Source organism: Cervus elaphus, chromosome 11 (genome assembly GCF_910594005.1).
Source record: "Cervus elaphus chromosome 11, mCerEla1.1, whole genome shotgun sequence".
Taxonomy (NCBI): Eukaryota; Metazoa; Chordata; class Mammalia; order Artiodactyla; family Cervidae; genus Cervus; species Cervus elaphus.
In genome coordinates, this window is record NC_057825.1 from 22,817,440 (window position 1) to 22,831,420 (window position 13,981).

The following is a 13,981-nucleotide window of genomic DNA, read 5'->3' on the forward strand; positions in this document are numbered from 1 at the left end:
GGGCAATGGCCAAGTTTTTCAAAAGATTCATTCACATCAAATGTATACAGATGGTCATTTTAAAACCATTTTTTTCCAGCAATACTTATTAAGCATCTAATTTGATAAATCACTTGGAGGCTGTGGGGTATACAGAAATCTTCAGAAATCACACATGAGCAGGAGACTCTGCAATCTGAAAAATATTTAAGCGAAATCATCTACCAAAAAAATATCTGTAATATGTATTAGTCCTCATGTAACCTGGGGCCAATCAGCTAACTTCTCTGGAATACCAGTTTTCTTACCTTATGCAACAAGGTTTTATTCATTCAATAAACAGTAGGACAAGGTTAAAGACTGGTCCTGAAATCCTACAGACCCTGGATAGATTGTTGATGTGGGTATTCAGGCCTCAGTTTCTCATTTGTTGCCATGGGAATATTAGTGAATCCTTAGAGGCAGGAAGATTAAGTCATTTACTTAAACCTCAAAACATAATAAAAATACATAAATAAATAAATAAATAAAAACATAGTGCCTAGTAACTTGTAAGTGGTCAATACTTGTTGACTGTTTTCATTTTCCTTACTGCTGATGAAAACCATTCTACACGGGTACTGTAAAAAAGGCCCACAATACAAAGTAGCGTGAAACACAAGTCATTCACTTTGTAAACAGGAAGAAAGTCAACAGCGGTTTGTAATGAAACAGGGGTAAGCGCTCTAAGAGTTTGTACCAGCTGCCAAGGAGGCACAAAGAGGAAGCACCCAATTCTCCCTGTGGAAAGAGGTTGGGATCCACTGAGAAGCTGCAAGAGACCAGTAGAACTAGATGTCTAAGAATGCTTCAAGTCTTAACATCATAAGCTTTTCAAACTGTTGTTCTAAAATCTCACAGGTATGAAAGTAATCCTTTAGCACCCAATATCCAGAGCACATTCATTAATCTTCCATCCAGAAATGCAATCATTAATTACAGCTGGACACCCTCCTCCCACAAAAAAATCCCTTAACAATGGCACTTCTAGGGGCTGTTAAAAAAAAAAAAAAAAAAGATTGGGTCCCACTGTCGGCATTCCTGACGCGCCCCTTTCATAGACAGACCACTGGAGGCCAAACTCAGGCCCAGTCAGTGAGGAGGCTCATCGGGGTCAGACTTCTCATTCGCATTTGAGACCGCGCTCCATTTAAATCAGGCGCCAGTGCTAGGTCAGCAGTTTCAGGCGGGTCAAAGGAGAGAAGCCAAACATCGCAGGCGCAATTTCAAAGGCATTGGCGCCCAGCAGGAAAAACCTCTGTGCCTGTGCGCCAAAGACTAGCCCAGGAGGCTTCAGGAACCCAGGGTCAGGGGTCCCCAACAGGGCCCCAGGTGCCCGCCTCTGACAATGGCGTTCCTCGCCCTGGGGCCGCGCCAAGTGCTCGGGGTGCACTGGGGATTCTTCACCCCCAGACTCAGCTTCACTGCTGGGATCTGTTCTTCCGGGCTGAGTACACACGGGAGGATGGTGCGCTCAGTTACGATCGGTAGCTGCAGCTGCTGGGCGCGGAGGCAAGAGGGCCGCCCCTCGCGCGCTCCCGGCAGGCGCTCACACCTCGCTCCCGAGGGCGGCGCGCGCTCCGGTGCGCGGGGGCGGGGCGGGGCGCGCAACGGAGACCCGCCCCTGCACCCCGCCCCCTCCGGCGGAGATTGACGGGGCCTGGGCACTCGCCCCAGCCAATGAACGCGTCCCGGGGCGGGCCCTGGAACCAGCGGCAGCGACTACTTAAGAGTCGTCCGCTGGGCTGCACGAAAGCAGAATAGAGTCTGGACTGCCCAGGTGGAGCCGGCGCCCCTGCCACCGCCGACCGGCAGGCGCACGGGCACCGCGCCGGGGATCGCACCGCACCGATCCGCGCGGGGCAGAACTGAGCCGCAGCCTCGCTCGCCGCCCAGGACCCGCTCGTCACCACCACCTCCGCGGCACCCATGGGGACCAGGAGACTTTAAAGGAGTTTGGGGTTTCAGGAGCAGGGAAATCACGGGTACGAAGAGCGGTTTGCTTTGCCTTGGAAACGTGTTTTCTTCGTCCGATTGTTTGGACCCTGTGCCGGGTAGGAGGGAGAGGGGTCTTTTGGCTGCAAGTGGACCTCGTCACACAACCCACAGCCGCACACATGCACCCCGCACCGGCTTCCCCATCCTCCCCTCGCCTCTTTGTTAGGTTATTTTAGACAGAGCAGCCTCGCCCTGGCGCAGCCAGATTGATTCGGCTGGCGGGGGGTGGGGGGGGGGCGCAAAAGAACTCAGGGGCAGAGTGCACCTGCCTGTGTGGGCAGGTGTGCCTGGGAGCATGGATGTACGTGCTCGGGGGAGCGTGCAAGCGTAGGGTTGGAATTGTGTGCGAAGGTGGGGGTCCGAGTGTGTCGTTGCGAAGGTTTGTCATTGTGTGTGCATGTGACATTACCACACCAGTGTACCAGCCTGTCAGCGTCTGGACTCCCAAGTGTGCAAAATTTTGCTGGTGTCAAGCGAGTGCCTGTGATGTGTGCAATTGTCATTGTGCGAGGCGCTGTCGGGGAGTGTGATCTAGTGTAAAACTGAGTGGTGGGCTGGGGAGGGTGGGGACTGACATGTGAGCGCAGCTTGCTCCAAGCTCTGGGACCAGAGGCGTCCCTTCCTTCTCTCAGCCCAGCCTCCGTCCTTTCCCGGGTGTCCTGACTCCCACGCTGCCCCAGCCCCCCTGTCCTTCCCACCGGGACCCCGCGCCCTCCAGCCCTCCTGCCTTTTCTCTTGCGGGAGTTGGACCCGGGTTCCCTTACAGGGTCTCAGACTGTGTGGTGGCTTCCGGGGACCGGTGGCTTCTGTGCCAGTCCTGGCCCCCCGGTTGGCAAAGGACACTCGGCTGGGACGGTTGACTCGAGGACAGGCGCGCGGGCGGCCAAGTCCCAGGGCCACCGCTTGTCCTGGGGAGGGCCGGGCGCGACTCTGATCGTGTTCTCTGCGTGTCCCCTGTGCTTCCGCAGATCCCCGCTCCTGGCCCTCGCCTCGCCGCCTCATTGATGGGCAACCAACTGGACCGCATCACCCACCTCAACTACAGCGAGCTGCCCACCGGGGACCCGTCAGGGATCGAAAAGGACGAACTGCGGGTCGGGGTCGCTTACTTCTTCTCGGATGAAGAGGAGGACTTGGACGAACGCGGCCAGCCGGACAAGTTCGGCGTGAAGGCCCCCCCTGGCTGCGCCCCGTGCCCGGAGAGCCCCAGCCGCCACCATCACCACCACCACCTGCTGCACCAGCTGGTCCTCAACGAAACTCAGTTCTCCGCCTTTCGGGGCCAGGAATGCATCTTTTCCAAAGTGAGCGGCGGCCCGCAGGGCGCCGACCTGAGCGTCTACGCTGTCACCGCCCTGCCGGCGCTCTGCGAGCCAGGCGACCTGCTGGAGCTGCTGTGGCTGCAACCCGCGCCGGAGCCGCCCGCGCCAGCCCCGCACTGGGCTGTGTACGTGGGCGGCGGGCAGATCATCCACCTGTGCCAAGGCGAGATCCGCCAGGACAGCCTGTACGAGGCGGGCGCGGCCAACGTGGGCCGGGTGGTGAATAGCTGGTACCGCTACCGCCCCCTGGTGGCCGAGCTGGTGGTGCAGAACGCCTGCGGCCACCTGGGCCTCAAGAGCGAAGAGATCTGCTGGACGAACTCGGAGAGCTTCGCCGCCTGGTGCCGCTTCGGCAAGCGGGAGTTCAAGGCCGGCGGGGAGGTGCCGGCCGGCACGCAGCCCCCGCAGCAGCAGTACTGTCTCAAGGTGCACCTAGCTGACAACAAGGTGCACACGGCCCGCTTTCACAGCCTGGAGGACCTCATCCGCGAGAAGCGCCGCATAGACGCCAGCGGCCGCCTGCGGGTACTCCAGGAGCTCGCCGACCTCGTGGATGCCAAGTAGTAGCAGTAGCCTGGAGGGGAGAGCCACCCGCCCCTCTGGTCTTCTGGCGCCCGGCTCCTCCCCAGCCCCCGGGCTCCAGGCCGGCGATTCACCATCCCCGCCCCCCGTTAAGTGGCCGCCAGCAGCGGCCAGCGCCCCAGGTGGCAGCCTCAGCCTCGCACCTCTCTGGCGATGGCAGAAGTCCCAGGAACTCGCCCGGGGACCCAAAGGGCGGTGCGCGCTCGGCGGAGCCCCCTAAGGGTGGTGATGGTGTTGGGAGACCCAGCGTACGCCGCCCGCCCCCTCCTTGGGTTGTAAGTGGGGATTGGAGAATGGGCCGAGGGGAGCAGGGGTCAGGCCTTCCTGACCCTCGATCACTCCTAGAAAGGGACCTTCACCGCGCCCCAAACGTGCACAGACAAGGCTGGTGGGAGGTGAGCATCGAGCGTGCCAGGGCACCAATCCGTTCCATATGGATGTGTCCCCAGACGGCAGGATTTCCAAGAAATCGAGCCTGTCCCTTCTGCACTTGTGAATAATTGCACAAGAGAGCACTTCGGGACGCCGGGTTACCCCGAGGCCGCCCGGGACTCTTCCAGCTCTCCAGCCCCGGGCCTCCTGACATTGTTATCCCAGGCTCCGGGCTAAACTAGAGTTTGCCTCCCGATCTTTCCACCCAGGGAAGCGAACGCCACTCCCCACCCGCATCCGCCTGTGAGTCTCCCTTGCTGGCAGAAGGAATGCCTTCCAGGTCCAGGGAGGTTGAAGGCGCAGCTCTTTTGGTGAGGAGGGCCGGTCCCGCCCCCCACCCCGGACAAGGGGAAGGTTCGCCAGGTGTCAGCGAATTGAATTTGTCAAGAGGGTGCTGTTCTCAACCCTAGATGGCTCCCTCCTAGGGCTGCGTTTCCAAAATAACCACATTTTTAAAGGGGTTGGAGGAGAGGGAGGGGAAGACATGGCAACATTCCAGAAACCAGCATTGTTCCAGCACCATAGCCAGTACATTTCGTTTGGCTTGTCTATAACAGAAATCTCAGAAGGTGGGGAGGTGGAAATCAAGTTTTAAAAGTAGAAAGAGCAGTTTTCCAACTTTGTCAACAAAGCCGATCGTGTTGATGTTTTTTATTGACCATTTTAGCAACATGCTAATAAAATTTCAAATTGAAATTTTTATTTTCATGGCTTTAATCCATGATAGCTTAAATACTGGGGGCCATTAAGAGTGGATTTAGCTAAGAGCTTAGCTAACATTGCCTTTTCACTCTATTTTTCTCAAACCTTATGAGAATTCTGTTTTTGTATATTGTGGTTCTTTTTTTTTTTTTTTACTTTAAGGGCAGCCTAAGTAATGGTGGAGTTTTTAATCAGTGTGTATATCGTGATGAACTTCTGTCAGTTAAGGGGTGTACTGCTTCGGTGGAAATTGCTAGGTTCCATGGTGTTAATTTCTCCTTGTTGTATACCACTACCATCCCATATTTGCATTTTTTGTTTTCTTCATTTCCCCTGATCTTCTGAAAAAAAAAATGAATGTAGAATTGGTGTCTTTTCCCCCCCTCCTCTTTAGCCAGTCCCACAGTTTATTCCTGAAAACTGGAGAGAACTTCAAGGATCAGGAGGAACATATGGTTTTCAAAAAAGTAAGGTTGTTTGAAACCCCTTCCTTGGGCAAGGACTTACTAACTTCTCTCCCTGTGCCGCAGCCCCGTCTGATTAACTTGTTACTTGACTCAGTGTGTGTTAGACACACCTCCAGCATCTATTTCCCTTTCAAGGGAATTTGTCAAATAACAGTGTTTAGCTAATTGTTGCAAGCAATCACATACTGACAGCAACTGATTTAGTTGGACAGCAAATATTATGGCCAAAGCCAGTTTCTTGGCATTTCAAAAATAATGCAATAAAAACTAGTCAAGGTTAGCTGAGACTGGAAATGCATTTTTTTTTCTTCATGGTAAAATGATTCATCTCTGTTTTGTTTTTTGGTTTTCAGCCTGGATTCATTCCCTGATCTTGAGTCAAAAGGTCAGATCAATGAACTATGAACTAGAGTATTTTTCTTAAGCCTATTGAGTGATTTATTTTTAAAAAAATGTTTAAACGCCTATGCTTTTCTTTCAGCACATATAACAGCAAAACTTTTGTAATAATGAACTTATCTTTGCATGTATGGAGAACTGAAAATCATTTATTTCCCTTATTCCCCTTTCAAATAACAGATGGTGGATCCTAAATCAAAATTCTATATTGTATCTACACAGCCCACATTCTTTACTGTGTCCTACTGTATCTTGGCTCTCTGCTGTATTAAATACTATCCTAAGCACTTGTTCAACCAGGACTCCTTGACATTTTTGTCTTACACCTGTCACTCAGAGCGCCGGACTTTAGCAAAAGAAACAATGGTCTCTCACACTTGATACTAAAATACATTTTCTCTGACGGCATAGAATCTGATATTGCTCTTAATAAGAGGGTCACTAAAACAGAGGAATTGCTTAGCTTGCTACTCACTGACATTAGCTTAGCAATACAAATGGGTTTGGCAGCCAAACTAGCACTCATGACAATGCTGGTCTATTAAGGATTGGGTTGATGATACTTCTACAGATTCACAAGAGAAAAACACTAGTTTCAAAGGGAACTTGAAAGGTCTGTGTATTCTTCACATTCCTACTGAAATAATTATTACCTATTGGTCAATGTTAATAATAACCAGTGGTAGAATAATTCCAGTTGTTGTGCAGCACGAAGAGGCTATTATCAAGACATTAGCTAATATTTTATACTGAAAATGTGTCTATTTTTAGAATGTTCTTAACAACGGGAATGACACCAAGAAGGTGGTGTTTCTCTTGGAAGATGGCACCGGCAGACTTGATTTTTTTTAATAAATGAATACAATATCTCTGGATATTATCAGAATTACAAAAATTAAGCCAAAAAGCCTCTTGACATTTTAATAGAAGTCAGGAATTTAGTTTGGCTTTTAGTTTTCTTCAAGAGAACAGAACTTCATAGTGATATTCACGGTGTTAAGTGTGGCTGAGCTGGTCGTTGGTCCTGTCAGTGATGTGGTTTAGAAGACAACTATCTTTTATCTTTTGACCCCCATTCTTTCTCTACTTTCAGAAGGTTATTCTGAAAAGCAAATAACTAAAAAAAAAAAAAAAAGAATATTTTTACTTCAAGAAGTGCTTTGCTACATATTTGGTAACTAAGAAAAAAGGAGCCTGGAATGGGGAGAAGGGAGGCTACTGCTACTGCTAAGTCACTTCAGTCGTGTCCGACTCTGTGCGACCCCATCCCTGGGATTCTCCAGTCAAGAACACTGGAGTGGGTTGCCATTTCCTTCTCCAATGCATAAAAGTGAAAAGTGAAAGTGAAGTCGCTCAGTCATGTCTGACTCTTCGCGACCCCATGGATGGCAGCCTACCAGGCTCCTCCGTCCATGGGATTTTCCAGGCAAGAGTACTGGAGTGGGGTGCCATTGCCTTCTCTAGGCATACTTTTAAACAAACCAGTCCTGAAACACTGTTATTCCCAAAGTATATCTCTTTGTTTAAAAAAAAAACTTGTAGAAGTTACATGTATTGCATTTATTTTTTAAAAGTATATTAATTAGCCTATATATATAAAGTTCCTCAATATTTAAAAATTTTAAATGCCTGTCATGACTGTGTTTTATTAACTGAAGCAGTCAAAGTTAGAAAACACTTGTGTCAGATTAGAACATCAAACACAGAGGCAGCTGTAAGTTCAATGTGACCTGATTTTACTAGATTTTCAAAATTTTGATGTTTACTTCCTCTTTGTGTCATGATTCTGTGATGAACGCTTTTGTTTGAAAATGATTCTTTTTTCCAGAGAAGTATGCTATTGGTGTTGTAATCAGTTTATCCTAACCATCTTCCAATATTACCTTATTGATTCTGCGGTGTGTGTGCTTTCAACACCCCTAAGAATTCATTGTCATTCGTATCTAATAAATGTAGCAGGGTCAAATTTCAGTGAAATTGATATTTACTGTGCACACATATGAGAGCTCCCTAATTTACTTTTATCTACTTGTCTATTTTTGAAACCTTCTGCTTTCTCTTTTTTTAAACAAATGAAGAGATGTAGTTAGGTGTGCCTTTCAGACATGATTTGCCACATGCATAAAGGGACCACAAGTGAAAAACACAGGCTTTCAGGTTTCTGGAAACATCAGGAACTGTATTTAGAAAATTGTTGTCTGAGACCCAACTCAATATTTTTGTTGAGAATTGCTAGCTATTTGGAGAATATATGTAGATATAGAGATATATTGACATATTCACATATGTATACAGGTACACATTTTTATATATGTGCACCTCTGCATATGTGTACACATATATGTAAATTTATACAGATAGCTAGAAATTGTGATTTCAATTGGAGATATAGATTTATACACCTACACATATATGTAAATGATTTAAAATCAAGATGGAGAGTGACTTGAGATCTACAAAAACAGTAAGAAAAGTTCCAGGGTGCAAAATAGATAATGAGGAACTGGGACATCAATGCAGCTCTGCCTAAAATGAAGCATAAACAAAAAGAAGAAAATGTGGGAGCTGCAGTCAGTCTCACTTTTAGAAGCCTATGTTCCTTGCTTCCCTAAAACTGACAAAGACTCAAAGGAAAGCTATAAAGATTAGAAAAAAGAAGACACAAGATGAAGCAGAGGGGTTATGAGATGATAAAATAAGCTAATAAGCTTTTCAGCAGGGGATATCTGTTCTCCATTCTAACTGAAGATAGGCTAAGATCTTATTTTCTGACCAATTTCATAAGTTATAAAATCTCCAATTTCCTAACTTACAGGTTGAATGTTTACCTCATCTGAACTTGCAATGTAAGAGATTTAAGCCTGTGAATATGTTAGGGAAAAGGAAAAATAGTTTTCTCTGCTCTTTTTGTAGGTTAGTTTTGTGATTATTGTATTCATGGAGAGCACCCGAATAAACACACTGTGTGCTTGGCACATAATAGCTGCTCAGTAAGTAGAAAACACCTTGCATTGTTCTCAGTGATATTGATCACTCGGAAGACCAGAAACGCTACCACCTGGCTTGCCACCTACCATACACACGTTGCACGCATGCGTGTATGTTCAGTCACTTCAGCCGTGTCCAACTCTGTGCAAGCCCATGGACTATAGCCTGCCAGGCTCCTCTGTCCATGGGGAGTCTCCAGGCAAGAATACTGGAGTGGGTTGCCATTTCCTCCTCCAGGGGATCTTCCCGACCCAAGGATTGAGCCCACATCTCTTATGTCTCCTGCATTGGCAGGCTGGTTCTTTACCACTAGTGCCTCCTGGGAAGCCTATATTTCTTAAACTGAAGTTGGAGGGTTTCCCACCTAAGAGGGCTTCCCTGGAGGCTCAGCCAGTAAAGAATCTGCTTGCTGTGCAGGAGAACTGGGTTCAAATCCTGAATCTGGAAGATCCCCTGGAGAAGGGAATGACTACACACCTCAGAAAGCTCACAGAAATATAATGTATGAGGCTTAAGGCTGATTTTAGTTAAAGGATATTCTGCATATTATTTGCTTCTAGGGAAAACAAAATTATAACTATCAAAGAATCCAAAGAAAAGATCTTCTCTTATCATTTGCTTGGAAAGGGGAGAGCAAAACTAATTCTGAGAAAAACTTCCACAGCTTCATCTCTCATTTACCTCAAGGAGAGATTTTTCTCACACAAAACCACAAAATCATTCCTTCAGAAGGAAGCTTATTATTGAAGCTCTTGCTAGAAATTTTCTTCAGATCTGCAGGGGGAAACCTACAAAATTGTTAGTTTAACTCTCTGGGAAAATTAGATTTGATGGAGTTTGGTCATGGGTACTCTTCTAAATAAACATTACTCATATATTAACATTTACAAATAATTGTTCTGCCCGTTGGCTTTCATAATCCAATTATTTTTGTTTTTATGTGAACATGAGTTCTGAGCTTAATTTGTTTCAAAGGGGAGAGGCTTATAAAATATTAGGTGTGGATAGAGCCAATATCCTAAATTTTAAGCATAAAATACATGTTTCAGAAGTTAGTGTGATCTACATTCCATGTTCCAAAAAACAGAAAAGATTGTATAAAGCTACTGCTTCCTTAGGAAATTCTTGCCATCAATCTATAATACAGACATTAATGTTCTATTCAGGCCACAGTAGGAAACGTGTGGTCTTCTTTATTATGAGTATTCTGGTATTTGATTTAACAAATACATTATTATTCTAAAATTCAAACTTTCTCCTTCCAACAGTCTTGCAGCATGCCTGCTCTTTGCTCGGTGCCAAGCCCACTGTTTTCAGATTCTCCTGGGGAATGAGGAGATCTGGCCATGATTTTGTAAATCATCCTCCAGCTTCTGACAGCACGCACTTTATTTCATCCTGCCTTCTGCTTCTCAGCAGATGTGTTTGCCCAGGTCTGAGCCAGAGAGTGGCTAAGGTCAAGAATAGGGTTGCCTCATTTTACAAATAAAAATATAGGCCACTCAATTCCTTCTGAATTTCAGGTAAAAGGGGAACAATCATTTTAGTATAGGTATGTCCCATGTACTGTTTGGGATATTGTTGTTATTGTTCAATCCTAAGTCATGTTCAACTCTTTGAGACCCCATCAACTGCAGCACACCAGGCTTCCCTGTGCTTCACTATCTCCTGGAGTTTGCTCAAACTCAAGTCTGTTGAGTCAGTGATGCCATCCAACCATCTCATCCTCTGCCACCATCTTCTCCTCTTGTCCTCAATCTTTCCCAGAATCAGGGTATTTTCTAAGAGTCTGCTCTTCAGGTCAGGTGGCCAAAGTATTGGAGCTTCAGCTACAGCATCACTCCGTCCAATGAATATTCAGGTTTGATTGCCTTTAGGATGGACTAGTTTGATCTCCTTACTGTCCAAGGGACTCTGAAGAGTCTTCTCCAATACCACAGTTCAAAAGCATCAATTTTTTGGCACTCAGCCTTCTTTATGGTCCAACTCTCATCCGTACATGACTACTGGAAAAATAAACTAAAAATGACCTGTTTATCTGAAATTCAGATGAAGCTGAATGTCTAGCATATTATTTGACAAGCTTCCTCAGGGAAGACCTTACCATCTCTAGGAGACCTCTGCAATTTTAGAGCTGACAAACTAAGGATACATCCCCTACTCATATCAAGGAAGTCTTATCAGATCACTCATGTGTCTTTCAAGGCCAAAGCCAGATTCAGGTCCAGAAACTAGCACATAGTCCAAGAAAAACCTCAGAAGGAAGAGTTCACAGGGTCTCTAATCATTGAGAGAGTTGACTGTGCGAATAGGGATGGGGGAGTGTTTCCTGTGTCTCTATTCTTCTATTCTTTTGATAATAGAACATGACATCCTGTATGTTGGGGGTATGATGAATCCTTTCCCAGATGTAATCAGAAATATTCTACACCACTGTTTTTAATCACACCTGCTACTAATCCAATCTGGGTCCTCACCATCCACCTGGCTATTTCCTAGCTTCCCCACCTGTCTCCCCCACTGGCTGTTTTATCCAAACACCTACAGCCATGATATTCCTTCTCATTAGAGACCCACTGCTCACAAGATGAAGGCCAAGGTCCTATATGGCAATCAGGGTGCTCCATGGTCCAACCCCTGTGGACGACCAACTGCATTTCTCTCAACTTGCAGAATTTTACAGAACATGGAGTTTTCATTCACTCTTCCATGACTTTCTATGTTGTCCCCCTTCCCCTGATTGCCATCCATGATTTCTGAATGGAAAATCCTTATTCACCCACCCTTCCTGGCCTGTCTCCAAACTACCCAAGCATGATTTTGGTCATTTCCTTTGTTCCCAATGAATTTGCCTATACCTCCCCCAGACTCACCTCTACTGCAAATATTGTTTACACTTTTCTCTCCCTACACTGAGCTCTGTTGGAGTAGACCGGGGACTCACTCATTCTTGCAACTGTAAAGTTAAGTCAAGCTCTTGTGATAGGTGCTCAGTTAGCGCCTACTATATAAAGGGAAGAAGTGGGGGAAGGGAGGAGAATTGACTCCTCCATAGTATATGAGTAGAGAAGGGAATGGCAACCCACTCCAGTATTCTTGCCTGGAGGATTCCGTGGACAGAGGAGCCTAGTGGGCTATAGTCCGTGAGGTCGCAGACGGCTGGACACGACTGAGCGGCTGGCACTTTCACTTTCTAAGTTTATGAGGCATCCTGCCCACCAGCTTACTATGAGCCAAACCACAGGAGGAGTGGGCTAAAGATATCTATCAATTTCTATGTGGTTCTCCTTGAGAACCACACAGTAGAAAATTCATCTCTATTTAGAAAATAAGCCAAAATTATGAGGCATCTATACTGCGTTATGAAACATAAAGTGTTAGTTGCCCAGTCAAGTCTGACTCTTTGTGACCTTGTGGACTATAGCCCACCAGGCTCCTCTGTCCATGGAATTCTCCAGGCAAGAATACTGGAGTGGGTAGCCATTCCCTTCTCCAGGGGATGCTCCCAACCCAGGGATCAAACTTGAGTGTCCTGCATTGCAGGTGGATTCTTTACCCTCTGAGCCACCAGGGAAGCCCTCCAACATTGCATTACATTACTCTACAAATGATGGAAGGTTAACCTCATGTAGTTGAAAAGTTTTCTCTGTACTGGTTATACCTGTACAAGCATTTCTCCACGGATGAATTTTGTGTTTCATTATGTTGGAAATATAGATTTTTCTCCTCTTGGTAATTTCATTTCTGCCTAGGTGAGATAGCTTTGAGAGTTGTAGGTTTAGAAGGCAGCAGAGGAGTGACTTGAAAGACGTGAAGATGAGACAGGATATTTCCCACATGGGGAACTTTAGTAAATGCGTCCTTGACAGCCGTGTTCATTCAGTACAAAATACCCCAGTCCTGTTCCCCTTTTGGGAAGAAAACTTTCTCCCAATTTTAGACTGAGCAAATACACCCATAGCAAGTGTGAATCCCCCCACCTGACATTCCAACAGGGGGAGCAGAAGAAAACCAGCCTCTTTTGAGAGGTGATGTTTGGACCTTCAGGCTGGCTGAACAGCCAGAATGATTTGAAATAATATGGAGAGTAGCTAAGCACTAAAAAATGTAATTTGATTAATGTCTTATAAAATATATATGGTTTTATATTTGATATTTTCCCTGGACTCTTAGGAAGAGCATCCCATACTTCTCCAGGCAATTATTATTCTCTTAACACCTCTGGATGTTTAATATAGTTTAATATGGTTTTGGTCATGGTTAGGGTTATCTGTATTTCAGAAAAGCCATTTTAATTTGAAATTTTAAACTATAATATCCTGTTGAGAAAAGGAGCATTATAACTTAAGAATGGAGTACTTCTTGAGAATGAAAGATTACTAATTTGGGATTCAAAACCAAGGTAAATATGGATTATGGTAAAACATTGCTTTTGTCCAGAGAGCAATTTCCAAAGGAGAGAGCAGACGAGAGCTTTCATTATGCAGCCTCACTATTCTGATTTCAAAAATCAGTGCCCCTCGTGTGCAGCTGTTTTATTCATGTATAATTTTATGAGGCAGGGTCTACACAAGGAAGCAAGAGCAGAGATAGTTACTCCATCCTCTACAGACCAACAAAATAAGTGCTTGACAGCCCAGATCTGTTCTGCCCATGTTACCTCCTTAAAGTTTTTAAAGACTTTTCATAGCTTACCAGTCAAAATCCATGCTCATGGCATCCTTGAAGCTCTGCTCCACTCCGCCCCCTATGCCCCAGCCTTGAAGCTTCATCCCCTTATCCATCACCATACATCTAGCTGTGCTGAACCACTTGCTTCCCCCCAAAAGCCATGTCACTGTATGCCTTTGTTCATGCTGTTGCATTTGTATGGAACATCCTTCTCCCCTCCTTGACCTTGTATCACAATCCTCCTCATTCTTTAAAATGCAGTCCTGGGCATACACACCGAGGAAACCAGATCTGAAAGAGACATGTGCACCCCAATGTTCATCGCAGCACTGTTTATAATAGCCAGGACATGGAAGCATCCTAGATGCCCATCAGCAGACGAATGGATAAGGAAGCTGTGGT

The 13,981-nt window shown here is 46.2% G+C and overlaps 1 protein-coding gene across 1 annotated transcript; it reads left to right on the forward strand.

The window, feature by feature from the left end:
- The first annotated feature begins 1,774 nt into the window (after positions 1-1,774).
- LRATD1 (LRAT domain containing 1) lies at positions 1,775-6,216 on the forward strand. Its single transcript, XM_043917411.1, has 2 exons — positions 1,775-2,003; positions 2,985-6,216. The coding sequence occupies exon 2, from the start codon at positions 3,021-3,023 to the stop codon at positions 3,900-3,902; it is 882 nt and encodes a 293-aa protein (XP_043773346.1). The 5' UTR covers positions 1,775-2,003; positions 2,985-3,020; the 3' UTR covers positions 3,903-6,216.
- The last annotated feature ends 7,765 nt before the right edge of the window (positions 6,217-13,981 follow it).